Raw genomic sequence first — 17,551 nt, 5'->3', positions numbered from 1 at the left:
TCTCAAACTAAAATCCGATTCATTCTTCTAGTAAGTAGGACAGCAAATTGGTACGTGTGTGGATAAAACATTCTTCCAACATGCAAGTTGGTCCTGCAAGTGTGTGCGTCTATGGCACCCTAAAGTCCCTGACCCAGCCAGAAAAAAATGTTGCCAGTACTCAAAACTAAATATTCAATCTGCGGTTATTGTTGAGTTGAGTTGAGGTGATTTTGAATTTAACGTCCCGTTCAGCAGCGAGGCTATATGAGGCGTGGACCTACAGATTAACGTCGAATCCGAACCACATGGGTTTAACGTCCGGCCGGGAATCGAACCCGGGCCTCCTACTCCAAAGGCGCGCACGTGTTCGAATAGATGTTTACACATTAATGGGGCTACCCACGATTAATCTCGAACGTGGCCAGTTACGAGTTTTGCGCAGGATGTCCAAGATGTTAGCAGAAGTGAGATTTTTTAAACAAAAATAAGATTATAGTAAACTACTTTAATAAGATGAAATAAAATGGAGCAACATTCCTAAGTAATAAAATAAATGTATATACAGTGCAGTATTAATTTTCGGAAATATTTTTGAGCAACTTGTTCAAAAAAATTAAGTGATATATATATATTCCCTAGTAGCAAAATCGATTGGCCCAACGTTGGGAAAATGGTGGTAATGCGACATACAAACGGTGGTCCAACGTCATGTTTGGCCGCTTTGGCAACCGATTCCCACCCAAACCATTACCCACTTATTCCCCAACCAAAAGAAGGGTGGGCCTTCGTTTACCCAACCAATTCCCAACCATCTCCCAACGTTGGGCCAACTAAACCCCAACAACCTTGAGAATGTTGGGCCTTCATTCACCCAACCAAATCCCACCAGTTTCCCTACGTTACCCCAACTAAACCTCGACGTTGAATGGTGGTTCACCATCCAAACGCTGACGTTTACCCAACCAAATCTAGCATTATTCCCTGACGCTCCCCGACGTGTCCTTGCGACGGATGGGGTAGGGTGGTGATGCATTCGGTTTGGCACCTTTGACTTTTTATATGGTATTCCTGAGATATTCGGATGTTATTTATTTACACAGTTATTATTCATATATAATGACGCAGATATTATCGACTGTATTTGCGTTATTACCATATAAATAATAACTCATTCCTAAATAAATAACAGATCTGAGTATCAGGAATACCATGTAAAAAGTAAAATGTGTCGAACCGAATGCATCTCCACCCTACCTCATCCACAGCGAAGACACGTTAGGGAACGTCAGGGAATTATGCTACATTTGATTGCGCACACGACAGCATTGGATGATGAACTACCATTCAACGGAGAGGTTTGACTGAGCTAACTTGGGAAGACTGAAAATATAGATTATTGAATGTGTGAAGCAGTCTGCGATTCGACTCGCTCAGCATTTGTGTTGTGTGTTGGTCTCACGATAAATTTCGAACAATTGAACCGACTCAAATGAAACTTTCAATGATTATTTATTCGTTCAAAGTACATGCCAAGTGCATTGGAGAGGAAAATTGGGCAAGAGTGAGGGGGTAAAGCCCCCTAAATGTGCAAAAAATATAGGAAAACACTAAAGATGAATACTTACATGTTGGGTCAGGATGCGACGTCTTCCGATTGTACATTTATACTAGTACTAAACAATAAACTCCATGGTTCTGGATAATCAATAACCATTAGAACGCTCTAGAAAACCATTAACCATTAAACAACCATCAGATGATAAGATCTGCTGTCAACAGTCTTTTCTCAATGTTTGCGTCTGATAAAGAGAACGTTAGGTTCTTGAAACTGTAATGTATAGTTATTAATATAATTCATTTTGTTCTGATCAGAACTGCGTTTTAATGGATACTAGTACTAACCAAGCATATTATTGAAAAATAAAAATCAATAGACAAACAGCCAAATAACAAACACGCATTATACCCATTAGAGATTGAGGAACTTTTCCTTGCTATCTTATACACCAATCCACAATACTACTGCAATAACAAAGTAATTGAAAAGAGATCAGTATTAATTAATGAAATAAATTAAACACTGTTCTTAAGTTTCCACTACATAATTTTTATTATAATTGCAAGTTGCAAAATCATTTGTTTTACAAGATTACAATCTTCTTAAATGTAAAAAAAATACAATAACAAAGAAAAATAGTAAATATTTTTGAAGTTGCAAACAAAATAGTGGTAACTGTTCATTGTAAACAACAATGAGATATGCATATTAAATCTGGATCCATGTTGAAATACCAGCATTATTTCACATATGTGTACGAGCATATGAAAGGGGACCAGCCGGTGGTTAATGATAGAAGTAAATCTGTGCATGAAAATGGCATATTTTGAAGCACTATACAGTAAACAGTTTTACATAATGGAAATTCTTATTTTGTTAATGTTACAATTATACTCAGATAGCGTAGATCAGTTATTACTTCTACTACATATGAAGAAATTTTACAGCACCATTGCCTCATATACGTATAAAATAGACTTTTTTGAATGCGATTATATATATACACACACACACACGTCTGAGTGTCCACTTTCTAAATGCATGCACCCATACATATGTTGTAACATTACAAGAAAAACGTTGAGATGTGTAACCGGCTAGTAAACCTATATATTTCATAATTTCTTAACATACACAACTTAATATTCTGATCAGATAAAACAAGTAAATGCCTTTTTATCTTATAAATCCAAGAAAGCAAATAAATAAAAAAAACGCTACATCATAGGAAAAGACAAGTAGACCCAACAGTGCGAATGAAAATTCAAAGAGTCATTAAACGTACGATTCGATTTTATAAGGCACAGGATGATGATTTGGATAAAACATACCTACTGTTTCCCTTACCCCCGCCATGTGTACGTACAGCTTAAAGTTAATAACGTTGCTTTCTTTCTAAAATTAAGAGGCCCCGTCACGGCGAAATCAAAATATCGCTGGTTTTACAGTAATTATGATATCTTCAAACAGATAAAAGTAATCGAAAAGTGGAACAAGAGCTCACTAGACAATATTATTTTACATGAGATACCGTTATCACGACTCACTTATCTGCTTTCGATTTCTAGTCATTTAAAGAATCGGCACTTATTTTTGCGTTTACAAATGGCTGCAAACGCAAAGCTACTAGGTGATTCGTGATAACGGTATCTCATGCAAAATGATATTGTCTAGGGCGCTCTTGTTCCACATTTCGATTCTTTTATCTATTTGAAGATATCACATAATTACTGTAAAATTAGCGGTATTTTAATTTCGCTGTGATTAGCCCTCTTAAAAGTATACTTCATCACAAAGTCAACACTCGAAAAGTAGGGACTATAGAAAATAAAAATATCTCAATAAAGAAATTAGGGCGACTTCCGATTTTTACACCAAGCCTCCGCAAGTGCAGACATTATAATTTTGAAGTAGAAAATGTGTGATTGGACCAATAATCGAACCTGAGACCTTAGGCTCATCATGCTTATGTGCTAACTCACTGCGTCACCCAGTCGATCTAACTCCCAACCACACAATTTCAACTATTGAGGACGGTGTTGTCTTTCTTTCAGACCACATGGAGTGTACTACAACTTCGTTGAGTTTGGACTGCCCCAGTGTCTGCTGGGAAGTCCAATCACAACAGAAAGTTGTGGTATCCTGACTCTCCATATAGTCTGAAAAAAAAGAACACCGTACTCAAAAGTGTAAATTGTGTGACTGGAAAATGGATCGACTGGGTGGCGAAGTTGGTTAGCACACAGGCGCGATAAACCTAAGGACCTGGGTTTGATCTCGAGTCCTGTCACACACTTTTCACTTTTTAAAATTATTAATAATGTCCACTTGAAAAACTGGTGTTTAATCACTGGCTGATCCACAATTCCCATTAAAGGCCAAAAACATTTGGTTGAATTCGAATGTAAAGGTAAACCATCCACATTAATTGTAATAGTTACCAAACATGTTCCCTCATTTTCTACCAACAACTTGGAATTTACAAATGGATAAACACATGGAATCAAACCTGATGACCTTTTCTTCACAATATTATGTTCTACGCCAAAGTATTTAAATAGACCCCCTGCACGTGTATCTACATTGGAGCAATTGTATGTAATAGAGTTCGTGCGTCTAAAGGAAGTTGAGGGAAACATTGGTTTAAAATATGTAACAGATTGGTAGTGGCTGTATTAGTTATGTTATATTCCTTTGCCCACTGCATCAACTTCACTTCCAAAGAATCAGGAACTTCACTATCACTCCACACTCCAAAATCACTAGAATTATCATATTCACTAGATACCTCTGAAATGTCGAGGTCACTGACACGTGGAACTTGATCATCATTTCTGCACGAAGTTTCATTCGCATTGTTATCTGAATCTAGTTTATTAGTTTTCTTTGTTTCTTGTCCTATTACTTCTGCAGAGAGAAATTTGTATTCATTAACAATTTCTTCATACTCCTTTTGAATCTTGCGGCGCTTAGATCTGGCAGAATCTCCAAAGCTTTCTTTTTCCACTGTTTCCTCCATTTTTCAACTATTTAGCTGTCCTTTTAAAATCGAAGAATTGGATGTAGGTTCAGTAGCTGGCCTCTCATCTCAACCAGAACTGCAAATAAAAGTTAAGTAGCTTATTAGCACAAACAATCCCCTCAAATGCAACGTAATATATATTTCATATGTACAAAGTGAAAACAGCCGAACTTAATTTATAAAATATAATTTAAATACATTTGCAGTTCGCGATTTTCTAAAGTAAACAAATAAAGGTCCATTCTACCACTGGTTTAGCATTTGCAAATTCTGCGCTTCGCGAATGTCAATACTGGGTAGAAATTTTCATGTACACCTCAGATGAATACTGGAATAAAACTTTCAAAACAGACCCTACCAGAGCCCTTTGTCCTTCCGACTTGTGCCATATACACTTAACACCTTAAAACTTATCGAAATAAATAATGAAGTGGAAAAAATATTTTTAAAACTTCATTTGGCAGTTCTTTTATTTCAATCTTTTTTAAATAACATTTTTCTCTTGTAATAAGTGTTGCGAACCAGGGTTGGCAAAAAGCGTTTTCTTACAAAAAATAAAAAGTCAACCTGTTTCTGTGATTGATTAACAAAAAAATACGTATGGACAGAAATAAATTAACTTGGCCTTCACGTATTTCCAGCAATGGGGTTATAAAGGACAAAATCTACAACTCCTATACGAAGTATATTCGGGAATCGAAATAGTACTTTGCGTATAGAGTTGTGCGGTTCTATTTGTGTATTTTTTAGACCAGGAAATTCCCGTCATAATCATGCCTGCGTTATTATTTATCAACAATATTAACAAGTATGTAACGTCATTTTAGTGACATTGTATTGTAATCAATACGCTAGAAATGACGTTTATAAAAGTAATGAATGGTTGAATTTTAAAATAAGAATTTAACCCAACACAGGGTTCTTACAAAATTACTTTTATCATTTTCCCTGATTTCCAGGTGCAAGATCACCTATTTTCCCTGACCCGCGACATTTAATAACATAATGGTGTACTGATGATGAATGCCCGTAAAAGCTAAATAAAGACTTGGGGCAGTGATTCTCAACCTGTGTGCTGCCAAAGATCAGCAACTTTCCGTTTGTAACACTATACAGTAGACACAGAGCCATACAAAAGGCTAATAATAGTAGACCAGTGTAAGTTATCGAAGGAATTGCCATTTGAGCTAGTGAAGAGACTTTATAAGACATCTTCAAATAATATTATACACTAACGTTAAATTTCTTTATATAAAACACTAAAAGATTAGCCATCCTTCTGCACAACAAGCAGCTGTAACTGAAGAATTCTTAAAAAAAATGGCAACAAAGTGATTCTATAAATTTCGAAAAAAAATAAGCGCTCCTAAAAGTTTAGTAAACAAACAAAAGAAAACCGATACTTTAATGGAATTTCTCAATATTTCTTTGAATTCAATAAAATGAAAAATAAAACAATGAGAAACTTTTCAAAATAATGTGTAAATGTATATGCAACTATGAGAATGCAAACCCTCAAACGCAAAAATATTTGAAAGTTTAACATAATGAAAGTTATGACGAGCGAACATTACAGCTGCCCATACCAATTCCTACCGATTTTTTTTCAGTTATTGCAATAGATCCTACTTGGTATCACAACAAAACAAATTTATTGTTATACATATTATTAAAAGATAACGAGAATTTTAGGAATGACCCCCCCCCCCAAAAAAAAAATGCATCAAAAGATTGCGATCTTGGCCGATAATTAGTTTTCGGATCAGGAGCTACAAAATTTTTGAACGGCACCTAAATGATTTTTTTTTTTTTTTTACGGAATAAGCTCATACAGAGTTAAGTGATAATTTTCTCTTTCTTTTCCCGTTTCTTCCAAAGCCGAATTGTCTTTTTCTCGCACATTTTACAGAAGTTCAGAGTTCTGAAGTTCCGCGTGCGTAGGCCAATCTACCAGTTGTCGTTGGGCTAATGAAGAAGCCACTTACAAGTTGTCTACCAATAACTTTTCTTAATAGAAATACCAGACTCTACACTTGAATTTCTATGTGAAATAATCAATGTCACTCTCACAAGACTCCACAAGTGTTAGAATTCACTTTTCCCACTTAGAACTGATTTATAAAACTCATCAAGATTTGAATTAAAATAAGACGCTTTTAGACGGTTGAAAAAAAAAAGGTTCGAACTCTTTCTCAACTACCTCTGTTTTAACATCATCGAGACGAAACGACTGATGGAGTATTACCAAGCACTTCGTCATCCTTATCCGGGCAATTTTAGGTTTATACAAGAATACCTCAGGATCAAAGCATGAAATGGCACGAGTAAGAGGATATTTTTCGAGTATTTCTTTCAGTAGTGCCTATCAAAAATTTTCGACAATCAGTGAAGAAACTGCACTTGTTTACTTCCTTGACATCTTTAAGCTTCCCAATGCAATTTTTTTCTCCCGAATCCTATATCTACATTCTTTGGGGCTTTCAAGTTACTTTTAACTTCTAGAGCTTGCCCGATATGTGAATTTTGGACATCGTTTAAAATTTATTTCAAATTTTTTGACATTTAAATAAAATAAAATAAATAAATAAATAAAAATAAAAAAATATAAAAAGAAAATTGAAAATTCTCTGTATTGGGGGAAAGAAAAATTCTTATAAAGCTAAATAATAATAGTAATAACAGTAAAATTAACTATTTTTTTTAAATTGTTCATTGTAAAAATTCTACATGTATGCAGGCCGAGGCAAAAGTCTGGACATGTCATATTTTCAACATTGCTGGAGAAATCGGGCAATACCTTACGATGGAGTAATAATAACATGAGGACCGAACGCCTTATGACGATCATGTTGAAGGTAGTCACCGTACGTTTTGTCTACACTTTTAATAAATAGTTATATAATAATTAGCTTGGGACCAGTTTGTCCTAATATGGCGTAGAAAACAAATTTTATGTCAGCTGCGAGCAAATTTGATTCATTAAGTTTTACTATGAAAGCTAGAAAGTAGCTGTGTAAGATTACGTTATTTTGCATGTAATCCAGCTAGGCACTCTCATTGCATGACCGCACAGAAACTGTCTTGGTAAGTACTAGTAGCAACAACTGAGTGATAAGCCAGATAAATGAAAGAGCATTTATTTAGTTCTTGCCCAAGATACCGACAGGTCAAATATTAGAAAATCTAAGCAGTGACAAAAGCCAACGAGGAAACTATAACGAAATTTAGGCCGTCATTTCGAAGTGGGGCATCTTGACTTTTCCCAAGTTTACAGGAGAGCGATTTAAAGTTCTACGGGAAATTTGATTTTTAAATCTTTATATCGCCGGAACTATAATGAAGTGAGATACTGCATTTTAACAGTTGATAGAACACGTGGAAGTCATAATAGAAAAACGCACTTTTTTTCAAGTTACGCCCCTTTGCGTTTTCACCCCTGAATTTGTAAAGCATACAAGTTGTGTTTCGCGCATATTATCGGAGGAAACGAGCATCAATGAATAGTAAGTAAATCCTATAGGTCTGTTATCCACGAATGGAACCTACACAAGATTCAGTCACAACAATAACGCACATATGAACCTCAGATCGCGGGAGGAAGGAGGGGAAGGTGGCATTTTGCTCAATGTACTTGATAGGAGTGGTGACTGTCCAAAATTTGTCCTCAAACAAAGTGCATATTAGACAGGAGTTTCCAATCAAAGCATACCTTTCAGTATTTGCATTATTCTCAGGGTTCTTAGTGCTTCTTTACCCTTTCTACCGGTCCAGTTGAATTTCTTTGCTGCGTCGTTACTGAATACTTTTTCTAACATTCGTCTCACTAATTTCTCAACACTTTTACCACCCAAGGTACTCAAAGCTATTTGCTGTAAGCAAATATAATAAAAGCAGTTATAATTATACATATTACCAATACACTAGTTGTTACTAACGAATAGCAGGACACAATGAACTAAAAATATCAATTTATTTCCTTGCCTAGCATAGAAACGAAGAAAACTAGAAGTAATCGATGAAAGGGTTCCCGCTCGTTTGGCAAAATCAAATTTCCTGACTTTTACAGGTTCTTAAATACCACTACTTAGAGATGTTTAGATAGCATATATTTGTACCAGTGCACAGAGCAATACAATTTGCACACGAAAGAACGGAAACAGAACATTTTTAATATGAAACATCCCGTAACAACTAGCCGGATAAGGCAAACAGTAAAATATGTTATTATTTCCAAACATGAAAATAATGACGAACCGAATTTAAAAAGGATAATGAAGCATAAAGAACATACTGTGCAAATAACGAATAATTTTCGGAAAGTGGAATGCCCCTTTAACTGAAAGTGACATACCGTTTAATAATTCTTGTACCCAAGATTTACAATGAAAAATACTTAAAATGTGTAGCAAATATACAATGAAAAACTTATTTCTCTTTAATCATTTCGCCAACACTGAATAAATAATTGTTTTCTTATGATACAAAAACAAAGGAAGCAGGGATGCTACTTCAGGGATATTTCCATTGCATTGTGTATAACATTTTGTTTATAATCTAGATACAACACACACGTTACATAACAGCTTAAGATGCGGGAAAATGTTTAAGTCATGACCATTTTCTATAGGCATATTCTTAAAATTCTCCTGGTGGGAAAACCCTGAAAGTCCCTGTTAGAATGGCGGAGCCGAACTTGAGCCCAAAATACAACGAACGCAAATCCAAGTCTCTATAAAATAAGATATGCCCTATAGGCTTCATTAGGTTATGTATACTGGAACGAAGTTATTCATAATCGCTTCCGCGGTTGTGAATATTCATATTACAACAACTGAGACATTCATAGAAACAGATGCCGAATGTTTCTACCACACACGCCCCAACATGACACGTTAAGGTCGTTGACTGCTCTGTAGCGGCTTAATATATGAACAATTTATGTGGCATGTTATATAGATTCATACTAGGAGAGACGCCAATTGCTGGTATGAACAAGTTTATTTCTATCATAGTTGCTGCATTATCAATGTTCAAAACTACAAAGGAAATTATGACCCACTTTGTTTATTCAGTTTAAACTTGCCACGTGTCATTGAACAAATGTAAGATACCTAATGGGAAGTATCACCCCGTATAATATAAAAATACGGAAATTACGGTCTAAAATACTACAGTGAGCTCAAAACCTACCAAACTTGTAGCATTATTTTCATTGTGTGCCCATTCTTCCAGTGATTTAACCGACGATACCGTTTCACAGGGTAGAGTCAGACCGTCGGGTAATACCAGTGGTTGCGAAATTCCCGGTGAACGTAAATTTCCGTGGACGTATCCCAGTATGCGTGACTGGGTTTCTTCTATGCGTTCCAGACGTCCCTTAATGTTCGCCAAATGCTTAGCAATAACCGTGAAACCTGCGGGAAAAATGAAGTATAACCTGTATTGCATATATAATAACTTTTAAGAAATACAAAAAAAAAAAAAAAAAATATATATATATATAAAAGGAAAATAACTTTAAACTTTTTTTCTTTTTTTTTGTAACATTACGATTTCGAATGCTCATAATTTCGGCATTTTTTGTTTAAGAATGTTAACCCTTGTGTACTACCAAGAACACTTTTACACAGGAATTACATAGGGTCTTCTAGAATCCCACCTAAATTATGTTCTTTACGCAGAACCATCAAAGAGACAACTTAAATATTTAGCATGCATCTTTAGCATAAACTCGAGATAGTCTGCAAGAAAAGATGAACTGTAATCTCACTTGTTTAACAGCTGTAACATGAGAAAGAAATCTGGGGTTCCAAAAGACCCCATGGTGGTACACAAGAGTTAAAAATAGTACTAGACTACTAATAATTTCTGAACTTTGTTTTCAGAATTTTATTCATTTATTAATAAATATTTGCACCAGTTCAGTTTCATAGAGGGTACAAAACCAACCAACCATTTCTGCTTTCAAAGATATAATAGTTAATGGGTGAAGGAGTTTACTTCTGCCAGCCTCAAATGCATTCATTGCAACATATTTTGAATGTACAATTCTAGGATATACTAATTTATATGCCTGCTTTCAAAACCCGATATTATGATACTGATCTTACAGTTTGGGTATTCTAATTCTCCTCTCAGCCGTTCAGTCCAGCTTATCTACTGACCGCAAACATGCTCTGCACCACGCGGGAGTCTGGTGCAGGGTGGAAAATACTAACAGTGAGTTTTTTCTTTTAAACAGTGTTATCTTTAATTTAATAATTTCTTTCGCTTTGGATAATACATCTCGAGACCTGAGAAAAACATTGGGAATTAGAGTTAAATGTTAATTAGCTATGAATTTTCATAGCAAATTTCCTAATTGGGATTAAATTTCGAATTGATTCCCAATCTTTTACTGATTGCAATCCCAAACACTTTTTCATATGCATTGAGGAAAAAGTATATCAACATTCAACAAAATGATACATATATATATATATATATATGTGTGTGTGTGTGTGTGTAAAATCGGCCGGTTCAGAACTAGTTTACGGCATGAAATGCATAAATTTCGACTCAAGTTATGTAAAATGCACAGGGTTTTCAACCTTGGGTGCAGATGGGGGGGGGGAGGAGAAACACCCGAAATACGTCCCTGAAGTCTGCATTGGTCTCCTCTTTCTACTTTTAACAAAAATTGTTGTGTTCAGTACTCTATATCTTTGGCGAAGTTTGAACAATGCAGACTCGTTTAAAAAAAAAAAAAAAAAAAAACAATAGTAGGCGTATTTCCGCCATTAAATAAAAAAAAGTGTGCCTTTGCGCCAAATATCATAGTTCCTTCCACGTACAGATACAGTGCTACTTAAAAACACAATAAATAGCCAACAACCAGGCCTAGCATATATTTCGCGGTTCCACTCGAGCAGAATGTTTTACCAAAAAGAAAATTTATAGCTAAATACGATGTGAAATATCTTTTGTGAAAGAATGGAAGTGTGAATGTAAGAAATTACTGTCAGTGCACAGCATATTTAAATGAATTTTGAGTGAGTGAAAGTGTGCGTCTCCACTATCCTCGTTTATGCGTACACCCTCCGTCGCTGACGCGCCTGCACCATACGGACGCACCCCGTCGCTTTCGCTCGCGCCTCCCTGCTCTGACTCAGACAGCATTCGTGTTTCTTAGTGGCCACCTAGTACAAGTTAGTTCGTGTTTTATGCATTGTAGTTTGTGTGCCATACGTCCATACTGTATTTATACTGAGCCCCAGGGTTGGCAAAAACCATGGCTTTTATTGAAAAAACCAAAAAACCAGTTTTTTTGGTTTAAACCCGTTTTTTTTTTTTTTTTGGTTTAAATAATTTGCTCTATGTATTAATATCGCATATGGACAGAAATAAGCTTTTTTCGCCTTGGTGTTAGTATGCAACAACCGGGTTATGCTGGAAGGGGGTCACATAAGCTTAAAGCGGAATCCAAACTGCTTCTCGGCTTACATCCAAGAGAAATTGTCCTCTATTTGAACTCGAAACCGGGACTAATTGGCCACAAATGCGATACGCCTGCCGACTCACTCACGAAGGACTCCTGGTAAAAATACGTTGACTAATCTTTACATATTTGTCAATATAATCATCAAGAGTCATTAGGACAGAAGGACAAAAAGATAAACAATTGCACAATGGAACCATTATACAGAATTACATATGGACAATTTCAAAGTACTACAGAGTACAGAAGAACTAATATAGTCCAAGTCAGCTCACTACGACTTTTATTAGTCCAAGTTAAAGAAATAGGCATTTATTCCGAAGTTGGGCGTCCGCTTTCACTACGTTTTTTTTCGCTGTTATCTCCTTTGCACACTTTCTGCAACGTGTTACTGGGTTCATTAATCCGTGCTCTTCACAAACTTTTAAAAGATTTTGTTCGTTATCAACGTATTTGCTTCACAAATGTTAAAACTGTGAGTTCATTGCCCTTGTACATTCGCCATGTTAATAACATAAATGCTCGTTTCTTTCCCACAATACAACTGTTTGGTTACCTTGCGCCAAGTAGTTCCCTCCGCTCGCCATATTGTTCCATGTTTATAACCTCTTATATAAAACAAATAAAGAGATTTTTCCAGACTTGTGTATTGTCAAGCACACAAACGATCAAATTACCCATATCTTTCCTGTAAATTATAAATAATTTGCTGGAAACGGACGCCAACTTTGGAACTTAACCCAAGAAATATAACTATTTAATTTGCATATCAGTAAGAAAAATGAATAAAGATACGAATTATTTGAGTCCACTTAGGCTCTGACCAATTTATACAAAAATAGTTACCAAAGATTCTTGTTATTTCAATAATTGCCTCCAGTGGGGTTTGTATGACCCTACTCCCGAAAAAAGTACGGTACTTCGATGTATTTTATCAATAGTAAACGTTATTAAAACGAAACAATTTTTAGAATTTTCCTTTGGTTGCATAACAATAGTAACAAACTATAAAAAAATCACAAAAGAAACATCCATAAAGTTACATAAAAAAAAGTTGCTTTTGTAATATAATATCTTTGAGTAAAGAATGGGGAATTTAGGTCTAAATATAGTACGAATAATATATGGGAGTGAAACGTGATAGCCCACAAATATGTGTTCATCAAAATTTTACGAATAGTTACACTTTTACGAACATTTTTTGTTTTTTGGTTTAAAGCAGATGTTTTTTCTTTCTTTTTTCTTTTTTGAAAAAACCAGCTGGTTTAAACCAAGGTTTTAATCATGGTTTAAACCAGGCAACCCTGCCGAGCCCGCCTGAAGTCAATCTGCAAGTAGTAATGGAGCTCCTCCAGGGTTTGAAAGAAACCGGGTCTTTTTGAAAAAGCACAACCCACCTGGGCCCATATGGGTATTTTCCGGTTTAATTGGGTTTTTTCGAAATATTTCAATGTCTCTTGATTTGTAGTGTCAACACCTGCTATTTTGAACAAAATGACCGCGATTTTGAAATTTTACATTGGTATGCAGCCAAAGTCTGTACAGGAAATTTACAGAAAATCTCCTGATTGTGCCCTGAAAATTTAAGCTTAAAAGACTGAAAGTAGTACCGTGTAGTATGTGTGGTACAGGCAGACGAACGAATAAATGTAGATAGAATCATCCCGGGAGCCTCAATGACGTTCGCCAAAAATATTAATTTAAAACAAATACACAACTCATGTTTTATAAAATAAATAGTTTTATCGGTGAAGTTCACTTCCGATACTTTGTGTTCAATTATGGGAATTTCCCGAGCATTTCTTTCGCGATGTTTTCTTTCTTTTTTTTTTCTTTCTAAAATCCAAGCTTTTTTTACTGTACATCGAAACTTCTAGTAGTATGGAAGTTTGAATTCAGCACTTGAAATAATAAGCGTCACACGGTTTTCGGAACTCTGAGCATTACGATTCTTAAATTTGACAAGAATTTTTACGCTATTGCTGCTGTTGATTCTACAGAATGCTTATTGAGGAGGAGCAACAAATAACTGGACTAAACAGCTGTTGTTGGAAAACCAAATTTTACTTAAGAATACTTGTGCTACCATCAAAGGTAACCAAAAATAAATAAAATAATAATAATAATAATAATAATAATAATAATAATAATAATAAGGGTTAAGTTCCGTAGCACCGGACCAATTTTAGGAAATTTACCCGGTCAATTGAAGAATTTATTTAAGTTTGCGAGTAAGAATGAGTGAAAGTGGGGTAAGTAAACTAGTAAAAGTGAAGAAAGCTGTTTTTGTTCGTTGTTTTTGATTTTGTAAGCGGCACAGTATGTTGAGGCGGAAGGACTATTTCGCGGAGAGGTACATTTGTTATGATATTGTAGCGCGAAAGGCAAGGTGTTGGGGAAGAAGGAAGAGCATTTCGAGGGCTATTTAGCGGACTATTTATTTAAGGAAACGAAACCCCAGGAAACTGTTGTGCACGATTTTCTTCTTGAAATCGGAAAAGTTTACAAGCCTCAGTTTTGATAAGTGACTTCCAAGTGAACGGGAACGTTGTCACTACCATACCCATCTGCTCCCTTCGGACGCAACCCCTTGCTCCGCTCGGGTCTCCCTGCCCTGACTCGGTTCGACAGCATTCGTGCTTTTTAATGGCCACCTAGCACAGGTTGGTTTGTGTTTCTGTGCTGTAGTAGTTTTTATGCCCCTAACGTAAAGTAACATAATTTGATGTAATCCAACAAAATATAACCGAATGCAGTGCATTTTGGTGCTTTTTCCAGTTTTCAAATTGGTCCGGCGTTACGGCACTAATGCCAAAAATAATACTAGTATTTTCACTAATGCAGTACATATTTACTGATAGTACCGGCACTCTGTGAGGGATAACGTTCCTCGGTGTCGCATTTGGCGAGCACAGTATTCACGGAAAGTATCTTCTAAAATATAAAATTGCATATTTTATTTCAAACAGGCTATAAGCATATTCTGCACTTTAATTTGTTCTATAATTATCTCAAGCTAAGAGAAGGTTTTTTCTTTTTATCCATTCAGTGCATTCTAAAGTTTATAAATGTCTTATGTTGAATGCTGTTGAGTACCTTAACGTGAAAGCATCTGATTCGCCCAATGAAAGTTCAAAATCTGATAAAAATCACTTTCAATATGATCGCCTTAGTTGTACCAATAAAAATACTAACAAAAAGCTCAAAAACCCAGATGGTTTTTTTCAAGTGGGTCCAACCCGAAAAAACCCGGTGGGTTTTATCGGGCAGGGCCCACTTGGGCAAACCCTGCTCTCCTCACTTAATGCATGCTCTGCTAAAAGGAATACAAAGCCCTAACATAACTTGAAAATATAGGAAACGTGTCAAAATTTGGTAGAATTGTGTGCTCGAGTAATGCCCATTCCAGTACATAAAAAACAAAAATCTCCTAACTGATACACACTGTTCCTCTGAAAACCAAAACTAGGCCTAATTGTTCAATATATTCGGCAAAGTTTCTGAAATTGGTTGGGACTTTGGCAATTCACTCAAAATCTAAGTACAAGGGGCATATGTCTTAAAGTTTATTGCATGCTGTTTTCAGTACATTTTGGCACTATTTCCCTTTTTTCAAGTGACTGGAGAATCGTTACTAATGCATAAACTTATACAAAGTCAAAGCATTATGTCACACTTGGGTGGAAGAGCAGAATTAACCTAACCTAATGTGCATGCGCAGGAACAATGCATTGTAGCCAAAGATAATCGGCCAAACTGAACCCAGAAATATTTATTAACTCTTAATTTCCATGCAGACATCTGCTGTACTGTAACCCAGTGAAGAGTGTAACTAGCTCACGTAAACTAATTTTGCCTTCTTAAAATGGATATTAATCATTTCAATGTTATTCTACATTAGCACTCCATGCACAATCATAACCTGTTCACCCACATGTTTCCATAAAAAAAAAGTATGGAAATTATTTTATATAGAATGATTATATAACCTACTTACCTTTCTTGTCTTGTCTTGTCTTGTGTTCTTCACTTATGAATAGTGCTGGTTTTTTGCATCAGGTCTAAATCTTTTTACAAAAGCACTTAAGTTTGATCACACTCTTTTTTCTGTAAGTAGAGAGACAACGCAATGACCACAACACTTCTAATATGGCGGTGAAGAACTGCGCATGATCAGTAACGCACTCTACCAACATCAAGTATGTTGGAGTTAGCGACCTTTACCCAACGATAAAAATCAGTGGTCGTGGGGTGGGAAAAAATGCTTTTCGTAGAGCGATTCCCCGTTATTTAGCCAACGCTAAAGTAACGTATTTCTTGGTTGGGAAAACAGTCAACTCGAGTATAGTTGCGTTAAGGTCGGGAGAATAGTTGGTTGGCCAACCATACATTTAACCAACGGTGGGCCAACGTACGTTTCTCCACTATAGGCTTGTACCGACCATCACCCACTGTTTTGACCAAATCCCACTCAATCCCCAACGGTGGGCCAACCAACCTTGCTACTAGGGTTGGTAATACACATTCTTCAAGAATTCAGAAAACTATTGCTTATAATTATTTCACTCATATCATAAAAATAACACAATAACAAGTGATACCTATCGCTTCTGCAAGACCGAGTAGCACCAGCAACAGCTTTTTTTTTTTTTTCGGAAACGTGTTCGCTGCAATAGCAGGTAAAAATTGTTTATAATAGAGTGAATGGAAAACTTTTTGTGGCTGATACCTACGGATATTTTCACATTCTTCTAGATTCCAGAAAACAATGTCTCATAATTCATTTCACTAATCGAGTAAGCACAGGTGCGCAACCAGAATTTTTGGTTGGGAGGAGTCCAAACTTTGAAGGCTCCAATACTGTAAGCCAAAGTGAGACGGTATGCGGTGGTATGCCATACCGCCTCTGCTTTTTCATAAATGAGGACATGCCGTCTCTGGTTTTTCAGTAATCAAGACAATATTTAAATAGCCGGTATGTTGAGTCAAAATCATCATAAAACATACCGCCTCTGCTTGTTTTCCGCTTCGAACACTGATTGAACGGGTATTATTCTACACCTTAAAAGACGATAAGTAGGCCTAATTGTAAAATATTTCCACCTATATTTTCATTAAAAAATGATAGAACTAGATCGTTTTTTATAAGAGAAAGAATACAGATGAAGTGTAAGATCAAATTTTCATGCTACATCAATCATTTCCCTGTTAAACATGTATAGTTTTATTGAGAAAGTATATAAATGTATGTTGAGTTAGGAAGTTTTGGGGATGTCCGGACCCACTGAACCACCGTGGCTTCGCCCCTCCTGGTTTCATCTCAGGCTATATGAGTTTATGGTTTATAATATCGCGTCCTTTGAAGGGAGGGGAGTTCTCATTTTCTCCAACATTATCGTTCCACCAGTATAATCATTCACTGACATTAATTATTCATTTCCTTTAATGTGAAGAACATAAACTCTGTGATGGTAACATTTTTTTTTTATTTTATAGAATTCCTGTAAGAATT

At 35.8% G+C, this 17,551-nt stretch overlaps 1 protein-coding gene across 3 annotated transcripts; it reads right to left on the bottom strand.

The window, feature by feature from the left end:
- Nucleotides 1-1,966: 1,966 nt before the first annotated feature.
- LOC145693146 (uncharacterized) lies at nt 1,967-16,486 on the bottom strand. 3 transcript variants are annotated; one of them, XM_081768882.1, is made up of 4 exons: nt 16,037-16,486; nt 9,753-9,976; nt 8,272-8,431; nt 1,967-4,638 (listed from the first exon to the last, which is right to left on the bottom strand). In XM_081768882.1, exon 4 carries the CDS (start codon nt 4,557-4,559, stop codon nt 4,119-4,121), a length of 441 nt encoding a protein of 146 aa, XP_081625008.1. In that variant the 5' UTR covers nt 4,560-4,638; nt 8,272-8,431; nt 9,753-9,976; nt 16,037-16,486; the 3' UTR covers nt 1,967-4,118. The 3 variants fall into 3 exon arrangements, with proteins under 3 accessions (XP_081625008.1, XP_081625009.1, XP_081625010.1); XM_081768883.1 differs by lacking the exon at nt 8,272-8,431; XM_081768884.1 differs by lacking the exons at nt 8,272-8,431; nt 9,753-9,976.
- Between the last annotated feature and the right edge of the window lie 1,065 nt (nt 16,487-17,551).

Source organism: Thermobia domestica, chromosome 8 (assembly GCF_964235325.1).
Source record: "Thermobia domestica chromosome 8, izTheDome1.hap1.1, whole genome shotgun sequence".
Taxonomy (NCBI): domain Eukaryota; kingdom Metazoa; phylum Arthropoda; class Insecta; order Zygentoma; family Lepismatidae; genus Thermobia; species Thermobia domestica.
Note: the sequence above shows the minus strand (reverse complement) of the source record. Positions and strands in the feature narration are given on the sequence as shown.

Coding starts and splice junctions, on each gene's coding strand:
- LOC145693146 (XM_081768882.1), bottom strand. CDS start 4,559: ATGGAGGAAACAGTGGAAAAAGAAAGCTTTGGAGATTCTGCCAGATCT.